Source organism: Paroedura picta, chromosome 8 (genome assembly GCF_049243985.1).
Source record: "Paroedura picta isolate Pp20150507F chromosome 8, Ppicta_v3.0, whole genome shotgun sequence".
Lineage (NCBI taxonomy): Eukaryota > Metazoa > Chordata > Lepidosauria > Squamata > Gekkonidae > Paroedura > Paroedura picta.
Window position 1 is genome coordinate 80,437,794 of NC_135376.1, and position 13,618 is coordinate 80,451,411.

Below are 13,618 nucleotides of genomic sequence, written 5' to 3' on the forward strand. Positions count from 1 at the left end.
CTTTAAAATTTAATTTAGTATCCCCCTCCCCTTAGCTATGAGTTGAGTGGCTCTTTATTTTGTTAGCCCATCTCCGCCTGGGTCTTCAAATATGACATTGATCTATGTTGGGATAATGTCATTGCTGAGAGCCTTATAAATCATGTTGGATAGTGAAATATTTCCGTTGATCCTTGAGTCCCGTCTTCTTGGTGGGGTGGAGGGGAGAACCATGGTGGCCCATCTAAGTTTTCACAGTCCTTTCGCACTAATTGTGGCTCGTGTGCAACCAACCAGACGGACCAGCGTCACTCTCCAGGGCAAGAGCTTTGCTCAATGAGCCATGAAAGGTTACTTACTCCTTACCCTTAGCATCTTTCGTTGACTTAGATATTGGTATGCGCTCCCCCACTTCTGCAAGCAGCCAGAAATGGGGATGAGGCAGCTTTGCTTGTGTCTGTTCATCTTTAAAAGACAGAATCCTGGAGAGTTATGGTCCATGTTTATAACAGTTCTCTTTAAAAAGAGAGCACAGAGGCATTCCGACAGGACAGCAAGTCTATCTACCCCTAGGATCTTCGGCCAATTCGCAACCATGAATTTTGCTTGGTCTCTTCCCACCTTGGCCCATTCCACACGTGTTAGATAACAGACTTCCAACGCACTTTAGATTTTCCAGTCCTGCGCAGAAAAATCCAGCTACAAAAGCCCATCGAAAATCCACGATCTGGTGAGTGCAGAATGAGCCAAGAACCATTCCTTACAGCTGGAAGGAGAATCAACTTCCCCACCCACACTAGTTATTTACTAACACTATTGGGGTGAATTGCTCACATCACTCATTGAGAAACAGTACTGTTCTTTCTTCATTTGTCCCAGTTCCCACCAGGTGAGTCACTATAAGCCAAGCCCCACTACAGGAATAACAAATCAAACTCCCAGTAGCACCAAACTCAAGGTATCAAGGACAGCATCATCCTCTTCTTCTTTATTATGAATCTGTTGCTCGCCTAATAGTATGGTATGAAAATTTTTATATAGGTCAACCTCTGCCATTGGTGGTGGAAAGTTTTCAAGATAAGAGGTGAACAGAGGTAGTTTGCCATTGCCTGCCTCTACATAGCAACCCTGGACTTCCTTAGCGGTCTCCCATCCAAGAACTAACCAGCACTGACCCCACTGGGCTTCTGAGATCTCACCATCTGGCCCACCCATCATTAGGTCGTGATCATTCCCTTGTATCCGAAGGATACAAACAATGTATATTCAAGCATACATTAATTAAATCTGACTGTTTTTGTCCCTGCTGTGAGCTGGATGGCTCAGGTCAGCCCAATCTTTTGGGGAACTGATTTTTTCTTGATGCTAAGCCGAGTTGGCCTGTTTCGTATTTGGATGGGAGACCACCATGGAAGACCAGAGTTGTGGGGGACGAGCAACAGCAAACCGCCACCTCTGTCTATCTCTTGCCCTGGAAAGCCTATGAGTTTGCCAGAAGTCGTCTGTGACTTGACGGCACTTTCCACCAATGATTTTGTCCCCAATTAATATACGATAACGCGTGTGGCGGCAGCACCCCAATGAGTAGTTCAGTGTTATAAAGTTGAACTTGATGAACCAGGAGGACTATCTGAGGCTTTCAAGTCAAATCAGGCACTATCTTTTCTGTAAAACTGATTTTTTTTTTTACAAAAATCTATTTTCAACTCTAGATTTCCCTACTACTCAGACAGCAAAAACGAACATAAATGTGCTTAATGCTGCAGGCTGCATCTCTCACACTTTTATGACAGCTTTCAGTGTCTTGGCAATTTTGGCTGTAGAAAATAAATCTCCTAAATCTCCTAAATCTCCTAAATGCTTTTAAATCTCCTAAATATACTACATGGTACAATGTAATACGCTAAACAAAGGCCAACAACGTTTTATTCGAGGTGTGAGCTTTCGCATGCCAGCATACTTCTTCAGGTACAAAGACTAACATGGCTACCCACTTGAACATGGTAAGGTAGATATGATGCATTTATGTTCCTAAAGCTATAAAATAAGTTTAGACTTGGTGGAAAAGTAAGTATTGCATATATTTCGGTTAGCCCCACAATTAGTTTCTTTCCATGGCTTCAGAATACTGGATTAGTTTATATCTACTCAGGATTGTTGTAAGGATTTCTGAGATAATGTTTACACGTTGTTTTGAATACTCCCAACATGCTTTTAAAATGCATATATATTGTTATTAATGCCTTCTGAATCTATGCTTCGTAAACAACTTCCTCCATTTCCAAATGTTCTTATCTAATATATCAGTCATCTACAATTCCCAAGTATAGAGACAGCTAAAGACAGGTGATATTTTTAAAAAGAGGGTATAGCATAGACATCATTACCCATGAAACACCCACTCATTTTTTTCTCTTCACTACGCTGGTATCTCTAGTCAAACAGGTATTGAAATTTTCTTACAAATCTGGAAAACCTGTCTAGCCAGAGATGGTAGTGGAGAAATGGTGTCAATTACATATATGAACAGTTGGACCTCCAGGACGGGCCCAGTGGCCAATGGGGAGTGCGCAGCTCCCAAATGTCCACTTGGCCCTGGACTGACATTCGGACAGACCAATCGGGAGCCACAAAGCTTGGCCCCTCCAAGTTTTTATCATGGACTCGCCCCACCACTTTCTCCACCCACAATGCCCTTGCTGTTTTATTTTTACCGCTCCGTAGGAGCGGTTTACAGATACTTGTTGGCAGATAGGCAGGCCTGCAGAGGTCATGGGAGGGGGGAGCAAAATATTGTTTGTATATGCTGGCAGGCAGGATTGCAGATACCTAGAGGGAGGAAGAAACAAAGACAAAAGATCAGGCTTCCCACCACCCGTGACAGGGAGTTTGCCTGTCTTCACACTGAAAATGCACAGAGGCTTAAGGCTTCTCTCCCACTGCTAAGTAACAGACATACATGCTTATAAGAAATGTGAGAGAGATCTGTGACGACAAAAGGATCAGATAATCTCTGTGCAAGAGAGACTCACTGATTCACATCTGCATTGCATCTACTCCACTGCACTCTGTTGCAGGAAGTATGATTTTCTTCTGATTTGAGAAGTCAGAAAAATACTGAAAGAAGTAGAGTGTAATGAAGTTAAAGGTCAGAGGGGGCACAGATTAGCTCCTCCGGCCTGCATGCTCCAGTTTTGCAAGGGAGTATCCCAAGCAGTCACAGGGTGCAGTGAAGAAAACACACACACACATTTGTTTTAGCTCTTGGAGATACTGCTGGGGGAAAATTACACGCATAGGCTGTTCTGATGACACATTTCCTGATATGCCACCCAATTTACAGAAATCACCTCCAAGAGCATCTGGATCAATACTTCATGCAGTAATGATACTGTAATATTCGAGATGTCAATGGAAGAACGAAAACCAAAGAGGAGTCTCATAGCACCTTAAGCTAACAGATTTACCGAAGCATAACTTTTCAGTCAGCTAGAGCCCACCCCATTGTATGCGTGAAACGGCTTGCCAGTCAGCCAAGATATCTAAATGACTGACCATCCATTTGGGGCATTTGACAGAGGGGGTTGTTTGCTGCAATACATCTGCTAGTCTTTCCTCAAGCCACAAGAGTCCTTTTGGGCGGGGGGCATTGCTACTGCAGACTAGCATAGGAGTATCAGTGGCAGGATTCCCAACACTAGAATCCACACGACATTTAAATTTGGATGGGACATGCCCCATAAACAGGCCAGGCTGTTTTGTATATTTCTTAAGCTGCCACTGATATATCATAACAGATATAAATTTGGCAGAAGGTGGGTGTTGTGGTTAAGAGCTGTGGGTTCTAATCTGAAGAACTGGGTTTGATTCCCCACTCCTCCTCCACTCCTCCTTCACATGAAGCCTGCTGGGGGACCCTGGGTCAGCCCCAATTCTCTGAGAACTCTCTCAGCCCCACCTACCGCACAAAGTGTCTGTTATGGGGAAAGGATGGGAAAGTGATTGTAAGCTGCTTTGAGACTCCTTAGGGACATGTAGGGTATAAAATCCTCATCATCATCATCCTCCTCTTCTTCTTCTTCCTCCACATGAAACCTGCTGGGTGACCTTGGGCCTGGCACTATTCTCTCAGAATCCTCTCGGCCCCACCTACCTCACAAAGGGAGATGGTTGTAAGCCACTTTGAGACTCCCTGGGGTAGAGAAAAGTGGGGTACAAAATCATACTCTTCTTCCGTTGATTCTGTATTTTGGAAGTATAACTCACAGAATTCACAGTACATCTGCTGTGTTGGATTTAGATCTCTTCTCAGCATTCACTGCAGGATATGCTGTTTTGCATGGAAACGGAGGAGACCCAAACTACTTCAGTCAGAAAGCATGAAATTGTCTAGCGGTAGCAACATCTGTGGAATGGAGCTGCAACTTTGAACAAATTCAGTGACGATCCCCCCCCCTTCCCCTTCCCCATTTCTATCCCATTGTCCAGGCTATTACGGGAATGGCCATAGACAATCACTTGCTGGGGCTGAGAGAGATGGCGCTCGAACACTGCAAGGAGCTTCCAGATATATTTACTGACGACACCTATTTGACAAGCAATCGATTCATCCTCTCTACCAGCCAGGTGAGTGAATTTCATCTTGGGATTAGTCATAAAAAAGAACCCCCATTATTCTCACCCTGACAGATGTTATGAATCAGTGGCAGTCCCCGATGTATCTTCTGGTGGCTGAATGACCCAAACACCTCTCCAAAAAGGTGCTGGAAGCTCAGTCCTTGCCTTTTATTTGTCACAACCCAAACTAATCACTAAAGCCAATGAATCTGGGCTTTGAAAGATGAAGTGGGATGCAATCCAAGTGATGGGCAAGAAACAAACCAGGGGCTGGATCTGGCCTCCACATCCATTTTGGTTCAAGATGTGGAAGATAGAGATACAGGATTGGGAAACACATTTTCTCATGGACATCTCATCCCTTAATGCTAAAACTTTTGGGGGCTTTGGAGGTAACACTAGTGCTCAACACGGGTGCTCAACGATTGTCTGACTCTTCCCGTGAAAGCAGGAACAACGTCACAGAGTCTGATCACAACTGAAAGCACTCTTGTTTCTGACTGAAGAATAGTCTTTAATATGAGAGCAAATAAATCCCCAAACACCAACATGGCAGAGGTCTGTAGCATTGCGCATGGCATAAGGAAACGTTTCTCCATACCCCATATTGCTACAACTTTTCATACAATGAATTTTAGTGTTGTATCAATGTTTTTATGTATTGATGTTTTATTATATATATATATATGCTATGAACTGCTGTAAGCCAGCTTGCTGGGAATGGTGGTATACAAATCATTCAATCAATAAAATCTAATGAGATGAGGCTATCCTAAGCCACTGAGGTCAAGGCATTGCAGAGGTAGACTCTGGGAATTCTGCAAACGTCTCTTGCATTAAACCAAAGTCTCACAGAGCTACCTCTGAGCTGCAAAGTCCATTCTTAAATTTATGGTTAGTGCAAGATGGATGCAAGATCCAGGTCTTTCGTTTCTAAGATCAACATCAATTACACCAGCTTAATTTATAAATTATTCCAGCTGCATAAACATAAACAAGAGCATGTTTCTCTATAATTTGCAACCAGTTTAAAGGAATGTCATGTTTTTGATAACCAACTTGCTGAACTGTACATCGTATATCTAGGCCTGAGAGAATCCTGAATATAAAAAGTAGGATGGGGCGGAAGGCCGCTAATGCAAGGCCCAAAGCATAAAAACCCCATAAGTAATTTGATCTTGCCATGATGTCTGTGGGCTTTCAGACATGACAGAGTGTCACCAGAGTGCCGCTACATAAATTCTCCAAGAAACCATCCGTGGGCAAAAAGTGAATCTCAATAGCTTTACAGCCTCCGGCTGTTGCACTGAAAATTTATTTGACAATTGTGTGACTCTATTAGTGGGACTAATGGCCTGTCTCCGTGCCATTAACAAAGCCAAGTGCCATTTTGGGAAGTCCCTTGTACAACAAAGGCAAGAAACCACAGGCTTCTTAACAAAAAGCATCCCAGAGTTAGTCAGGAGTGTTTTCATCCCATTGCAATATTATAAAAAAGAACACAACACTTACACTGGAAAAGGGACTTCACTAACGGATAATAGATTCCCTCCGAAAATACTGCTCCCTAGATTTCCTCCTGATAATACATTTTTGAAATTTATGTAAGCCTTGCCAATAAGCTAAGTGACATCTCAATAACCGTTCAATATTAAATCTGCACAGATACGAAACCGGGTAAGCTTTAAGTACCATTCAAATTAAAAAGAAAGAACAAATCGTTTACATGGAATGGTTGCACAATTGCTCATAACCAAGTTCATTTTTACCAGCTAGCAGGGATCTCCTGCACTAAGCTGAACAGCCCTTTAGATCCCATCCCTTTAGCCCAGCCTTTCTCAACTTTTTTACTGTTAAGAAATCACAGAAACATTCTTCTGGTTTAAATAAACCCTAGAAGTGGCACCATCATGCGGAATATGTTTGGGAAGCATAGCTGTGTACACGCCCCCCCCCCCCGGAGCCCCTGGAACCACCAGGAAAAGCATCAGCAGGTGCAATGGCGCCCACGGCCATCATACTAACGACCCCTGTGAAAGATCTCTCATTTCATCTGCCTTCATTAGTATAACCATGTTCCTTTCTTCTTGAGATCAGGTACCAACCACTATGGAAATGTTCTGCTGTTATGGGCCTGTGGTTCCCAACGGCTATGGCGCATGCTACAATCCACAGCCAGAGCATATATTATTCTGCATTTCAAGTTTTAAAGAGTGTAAAGAGACGTCCTCCCACAAATTTGCAAAAGCAGTAGAAGAAAGCCTTATGGACATGAGAGAGCTTTGCATCAGAAACAACACAGCGAAGACAAGCACCCCAACAAAACAAGAAGCAATTTTGGCGCCTCCGCGTGGTCGGAAGTCCTAACTACACATGTGCCATTCTCTTGCCATCTTTTCGTTCCTCCAGTTGCTTCTGAAGGTTAGAATGATTTTACCATGCAAAAGTAGGTTAAAACTGAGAACATTTTGATAGGGTAGGGGAAAGAGATCCAGTTCATCTTATGCCATGATTTCTCCAAGTGTTTATCAAGAGGATACCTCTAAAGCTGATGATTCAGTTCTGCACAACATTAATTTATGACACTGATAGCTCTGAGAATGAGCACCCTTGGACAACTCATCAGAATCTTCACTTAGAAATAGCCAGCTAATAGCAAGTTGTATTTTATTGAAGGTTGTGGCTAGGGTGTCCTTCTCCAAGATATCTAACAATTAACAATCCATATGGGTAGGAGCCAATGCTAATAAATAATCTAAGGTGACCAGATTTTAACATTGGTAAAGCGGGACACCATTGACCGGGGGAGGGTGTTGATTAAAAATTTGGTCTATATGGAGCAACAAAAAGTGTCATAGAATGCATAGAATGCAAAAATAGTATTGTAATATATATATTTTTAATTGCAACATAAGTATAATTTGCCAGGTGCCCCCGGATGTCCCTCCAAAAGTGGGACAATCTGGTCACCTTAAAATAATCCCAAATCAAGGTTCCTTAACACAGGGGTCCCCAGTGTTTTTTTAAAGAAAATAGACAGGGCTAGGTGAGGTTTTAACTCTGCAGAACTTCTGATTGGCCATGCAGATTAAACAGCATCCTGTTAAACATAGCTCCTGCCTGAAATACTGCAGAGTTGCTATCAGAGTTATATATAACGTCACTCCCTGAAATCTTGTGATTGGCTTCAACTACTGCAGCAGCCATTTCATGGTTCCACCTACTGCCCTGTGTCAGAATCCCAAAGGTGCCCACAGGCTTAAGAAAGTTGGAGACTTAGCATATCTCCCCCAAGCTTTTTTTCTGTAGTGAACAATGAGGAAGTCACCACAAAGCATGAAGCTGCTTTGAGTAATCCCCCCCCCCTTAACAATCCACACAAACATACTATCTGACTACTACTTCGGGCTGTCAACTTCCAAGTAGTGGCTGGAGATATCCTGCTGTCATAACTGACCTTCGGGCAATGGAAATTTGTTCACCTGGAGAAAATGGCCCCTTGGAGAAAATGACCACAATGGAAGGCGGGCTCTATGACATTATGCCGCATTAAAGTCCCCCCACAGAACCTGCCTTCCTCAGGTTCCACTCCTCAAATCTTCAGGAATTTCCCAACCCAGAGCTGGCAACCCTGCAGTATTGGAAGTGGACTAAATTCAGATCCCCAGAAAGACCCAATCAGGTGACCTTAGGCCAGTCCTACATTCTCAGCCAAATCTCCCTGACAAGATTCTTGTATGGATGAAATGGAAACAACACCCAGTAACATATCAAGGAGTTCCAATGAAGAAGAGAATAAACTCGAGTAAACTTGAGTAAAATATAAATTAGAACCCTGATATGATGTGCCCCAAGAATCTTTCTGGATCATCTAGGGTTACCAGAAGAATTTTGGGGGTGGAGCCTGGAGAAGGAAGGATTTAGCAATGGGAGGGACCTCCACAGGCTATAACACCACAGAGTCCACCCTCCAAAGTGGCCATTTTCTCTGGGGGAAAGTGAGCTCCATCTCTAGAGACCAGCTGTAAAAGTGGGAGGTCTCCAGGCCCCACCTGGAGGTTGGCAACCCCAGTATCACTTCATATGAACCAGCAGAGAGCAGGGATAAAATCTACTCAAAAACACCTCAGTACCTCAATGGTATAGAAATATATTTTTATATATTTTCACTGTGAATCTTAATTAGAAAAAAATTGTGGCTGTAATTGATTTAATGGAAAAAGATGTCAAAGCCAGTGTTAATTTTGCTTTGACCTGTCAGATGCTTGTACAAGCAGCTTTATGTACCAACAGCTCAGTTGGTGAACCTGAAGTTTCCAGGGAACTTCTGCGTCGTCTTTTCCGTTCCAGGTATAAGCCACAGGCAAACTTGTAGCTGTTTAAGACGTGGTCTTTGACATATCGCCAGAAGCCCTTGTTCAGGAGAAAGTGTGAGATCTAGGATACAAATGGAAGTTGGGGGAGTTGTACCATTTCCCCATCATTATTGTGCATTCTTAAGGATATCTTAGGATATGCCTGTGCAAGATTTATGATAGGGTTCATGTTAGGTCCATTCAGCTGGATCTCTGCAGGCCACCAGACAATTCATGTTTATCAAAAGACTGGGGCTGGTGATAACATCAACACAAGGGGAAATGACAGTCTGTACTATGGTGCGTTATTTTTATGGTTTAATGCAAGGGTCCCCAATGTGGTGCCTACCAACACCTTTCCTGCCATTTTATGGCTAGATCTGATTTTGGTGGCCGCCATTTTGTGGCTGTGCCTGTCAGGATTCCAAAATTGCCCACAGGTTCAAAATGTTTGGGCCCCCAGTTTAATGCTAAAGTACTGAATAAGTGACCCAGCAGGCTCCAGATATGGCTTGGATTCACTGATTTTGGCTCGGAAACACAGTATTAAAACAAATCCAATGGAAAATTTAGAGCAAACACCATTGTAAATTACCTGCTTAAGCTAGAACAACACATGACTATTGCACACAGCTTGCAATCCAAAAAACACTTTCCTGGGAGTAGTTCCTATTGAATAAGATCAGAGTTACTTCCAAGTAGACTTGCTTAGGCTTCTCCCCACAGTCTTGTGGTTTATTCTGTGTCTGTACTGAATAAGTGTAGCTTTGATAAAACCCATGTCAATGTGCTGCTAAACTAACGTTGCTGATTTCCACATGTCAAAACGTATGTGTACTACTCTGGGACTGTTCAATGTTGCATCGTGGCTTGACTCTTGCTGTGAGCTGGTGCTTTCCAAAAGCTAACAAAACCCCACAGGTTTCAGAAAGTTGCATTTGTTAACTTCATTTCGTGAACTATAGTAGAAACTTAAGTTTTATTCCGCAGCTTTCATGTATATAACCACAGCATGTGTACCTATGCAAACAACAGGAAGGGACTGCAGTTAAATATTCTGCTAATAAGACTGCAAAATGGATCGTGCCCATCAGGGTTTTGATGGGCAGGCTACATTTTGTTTAAAAACCAGGGTGTTGATTTATGCTGAGACGTTATTCTACCTTTCAAAGGTACTGTTACCCGGTTTAGGCTTGGTCTACACGTACCGATGAATGTGGCGAAAGAATTCTGACGTTGCTATACCGTTTCAGACCATCCGTGGGGAAAGCCACATTTCTAACGTCCCTGCATGTACAAACGTCCTGGAACTTAAATATGTGTAAATCAGGGGGAACGAATCTAGTTTAGCCTTTTGCATGCTGTACCAGTTGACCATTTACAGGGCGTTCTTAATGGGGAGCCATAAACATCATGATCTCTTGCCTGCAGCCGTCCAGTCCATCCCACCATGTCTGCATTTGACCACTGGTTCCACCGTGTATCTCAGGGGTAGTCAACCTGTGGTCCTCCAGATGTTAATGGACTATAATTCCCATGAGCCCCTGCCAGCAATTGCTGGCAGGGGCTCATGGGAATTGTAGTCCATTAACATCTGGAGGACCACAGGTTGGCTACCCCTAAACCTCTCCCTAAGGAAAAGTGTGCTGTTGGTTTTCGAGGCAGATAGAAGAAAAGACTCTTCTGCACAGTTTTCCTTGGTGGTCTCCCCATCCAGGCACTGACCCTGTTTAGTTTCCAAGGTCTAAAAAGATCTGACTCGTCTGGGCTGATAGTGGTGTTTTAAATCAGGCCCAACTTTGCTCCAATAAAACCAAAGCAAATTATGACTTTGGTCAAGAGAGCAGATGCTACAATTCCGCCAACATCTTGCAAGGGTGTTTTGGGAGAATCTTGGAAAGAGATAGCCGCTGTGTCCCTAGATACCAATAAGGGAAACCAGATATGCCAACTGAACCTTTGGTTGTGTGGTTTCCCCATGGTGATGGTTTGTAGTACATACAGTTCAAGGTCAAATCCCTAATCACCCATACAGCTGCCAGGACTTCAACCACTGTCTTCGTAGGATCTTACAGATTAAATGCTTCTTTGCGATGTAATAAATGATCATCTCAGCTGGGTGGACAGCTGACAGAAACATAGCCTGGCCCACTTGCAAGGTGTATAATTCAATGTATCTATCACTTTAAGGACTCACTCTTCATGCAATATATATATCGCACCTATATGTGCCCTGGGAGACTGTGAGAGTTTTCCTGAGTCTTGCAATAGAACGAGAGAACCATTTTTCATAGTGGATATATATATATGAGCCCCTCCTGCTTCCAGGTTTATTCAGGTAAGCTGCCTTGGTGGAGTTAATGACATGATGCCAAATGGAAATATAGTCCAACTTTTTATATTGCGTGAGTTAAAGATATCTATCTATCTACACACACATCAAAAGTTAATATTTTAGTGATATTTTATTTTTATAAAATAGTAAAGCTTTATGGTCAATCTCAAAGGTATTATACCTTTTTTGCTCAGTCTGAGCTATATGTTTGATGCTTCAAGATATATAAAATATGCAGTTAAGACAATATTCAAAGTCATATTCCAACGATATTATGAATTCAAGATAAGTGTGATTACGGAGCAATAGTCAATAAAATGCATATTAAAGGAAATTGTGGATTTTATTTTGAACCCCCCCCCCCAACACCCTTGTGTTAGTTTGATCTCTTATGATGGGCTATAGAAGGATCTCAGCAAGGATGGCTTTTCAACGCTAGGCAATTATTTCCACATTTAGAACATTACTGAGTAGATACATTTACTGGAGGAAATACAAAACACATTTGCATCAGTATTTGAAGAGGACTGGCTTGAGTGGACGTTTATGGTTCTGATCTTTACATGTGATCAAATTTCTATCGGAGGGGATTTCATAGGACATACAATTTGTTTTGGATCTTGCCTCTTTCCTCTTATTCTGATACTTCAGCAAGTTCAAATGCTAATATTGTTCAAATCATCACACAGAAGGTCTCTGGAAGCTAAAGATAATTACAACTACAAATAGTGGGTTTGTGTGGGTGGGGGTTGTTGGTCTCCAAAAAGGTAGCTATACAACCCAACAAAGTTCCAACGAAACCTTTTACAAGCCAGTGGTGCTCTTCCATTGGGGCTTTTACTGAGCTTGCTCTTCTCCTAGTGGCAGTAGTGCAAAGTGCCATGGCGTCAGCAGCTGTCTGGGGCAGGGGTAGTCAACCTGTGGTCCTCCAGATGCTCATGGACTACAATTCCCATGAGACCCTGCCAGAAAACGCTGGCATGGGCTGAATTGTAGTCCATGGACATCTAGAGGACCACAGGTTGACTACCCTTGCTGTACGGTTTTCAAAGCAAGAGACATTCAGAGGTAGTTTCCCATTGCCTGCCTCTGCATAGCAACCCTAGAATTGCTTGGTGGTCTCCCATCCAGGTACTAACCAGGGCTGGTCCTGATGAGGTTCTGAGATCTAATGAGATCAGGTTAGCCTGGGTCTTCTGATTCTGATTCTTAGAGAGAAGAGAAAAGAACTCTTTGGTACTATAATGTAAGCTATATTGAGAATAGATAATATCCTATCTTGGGTGGCATAATGCACAGCTAACATTCATTTGGCAATTCGAGGTGTCAGGAAGCCAAAACTAAACATTTCTGTGAAAGGCCATATGTTCAGAGGCATGCTGCTTCTGGAAAAGATGTAAGCAACAGAATTCCACTCTGTATACCTGTTTATGCATTCCTCGTGATAAAACATAACAAGAGCCCTGCAGGCTTGACACAAAAGTCTATGTAGTCCATGTTCGTGTTTCCAACAGTGGTCCACCAGTGGAACCCAGGTCACAAAAGCAGGAAACTGGCATTGAGTTTCCAGGAAACTGGCATTGAGTGACATACTACTTCTGAACATAAGAGTGTCTCTTTAACTATCAAGGCTAAGTGTCCTTTTGAGACTTATCTTCCATGAATTTGTCTCATCCCCTTTTCAAGTCAACTAGTGAATGAAAAAAGCATGCACCCCCCAAAACACGAGTGCCTATTGCCACATCTTGAAGCAGCAAAGTCCACACTTTGTCCATACTGAATCTACTGCCATCAATATCAAAAAGCCTTCTTCTTGCCATATACAAAAGGAAGGGGAGGGAGTTATCTCGATCGGCTTCCCCTGATCCATCCATCATTTTAGAAATTTCCATCATGTCCCCAACATCGGTCTTTTTTTCTAAATTAAAGAGCTTCAAACAGTTTACCTGTTTCCCAAGTTTCCCTGCATCTGACAAAGGTAGCTTTTTCTCTGGCAAAATTATACCCTGAAACTCTGGGGGAAATTGGCCTTTATTATGGCTGAGATCATTTGGTACAGTGCCAGGCCCGCATCAGGAGCCAGATATTTCACCTTCAGTCCCTAAGGGAACAAAGGCTGAGCCTGGTGGCACCCTCAAGATAATTCTGGATATAAGCTTTGGTGTGCAGGCAGACTTCTCCAAAGTATCTGAAGAAGTGTGCATGCACCCAAAGGCTTATACCCAGAATTAAACTTTGTTAGTCCTGAAGTTGCCACTGGGCAAAAACTTTGGATACGTAGAAGTTCTGAAAAAATGTGTGTGCCCACAAAAGCTTCTACCCAGAATAAAAC

General features: G+C 42.8%; 1 protein-coding gene across 1 annotated transcript in view; it reads left to right on the top strand.

Annotated features, from left to right (window-relative positions):
• Positions 1-11,595, top strand: part of CHAT (choline O-acetyltransferase) — a 57,417-nt gene extending 45,822 nt beyond the window's left edge. Inside the window, exons 14-15 of the mRNA XM_077350560.1 lie at positions 4,468-4,605; positions 6,694-11,595. Coding sequence (XP_077206675.1) covers positions 4,468-4,605; positions 6,694-6,963 — 408 coding nt within the window. The 3' untranslated portion in view covers positions 6,964-11,595. The remainder of the gene's footprint in view (positions 1-4,467; positions 4,606-6,693) is intronic.
• Positions 11,596-13,618: the final 2,023 nt, after the last annotated feature.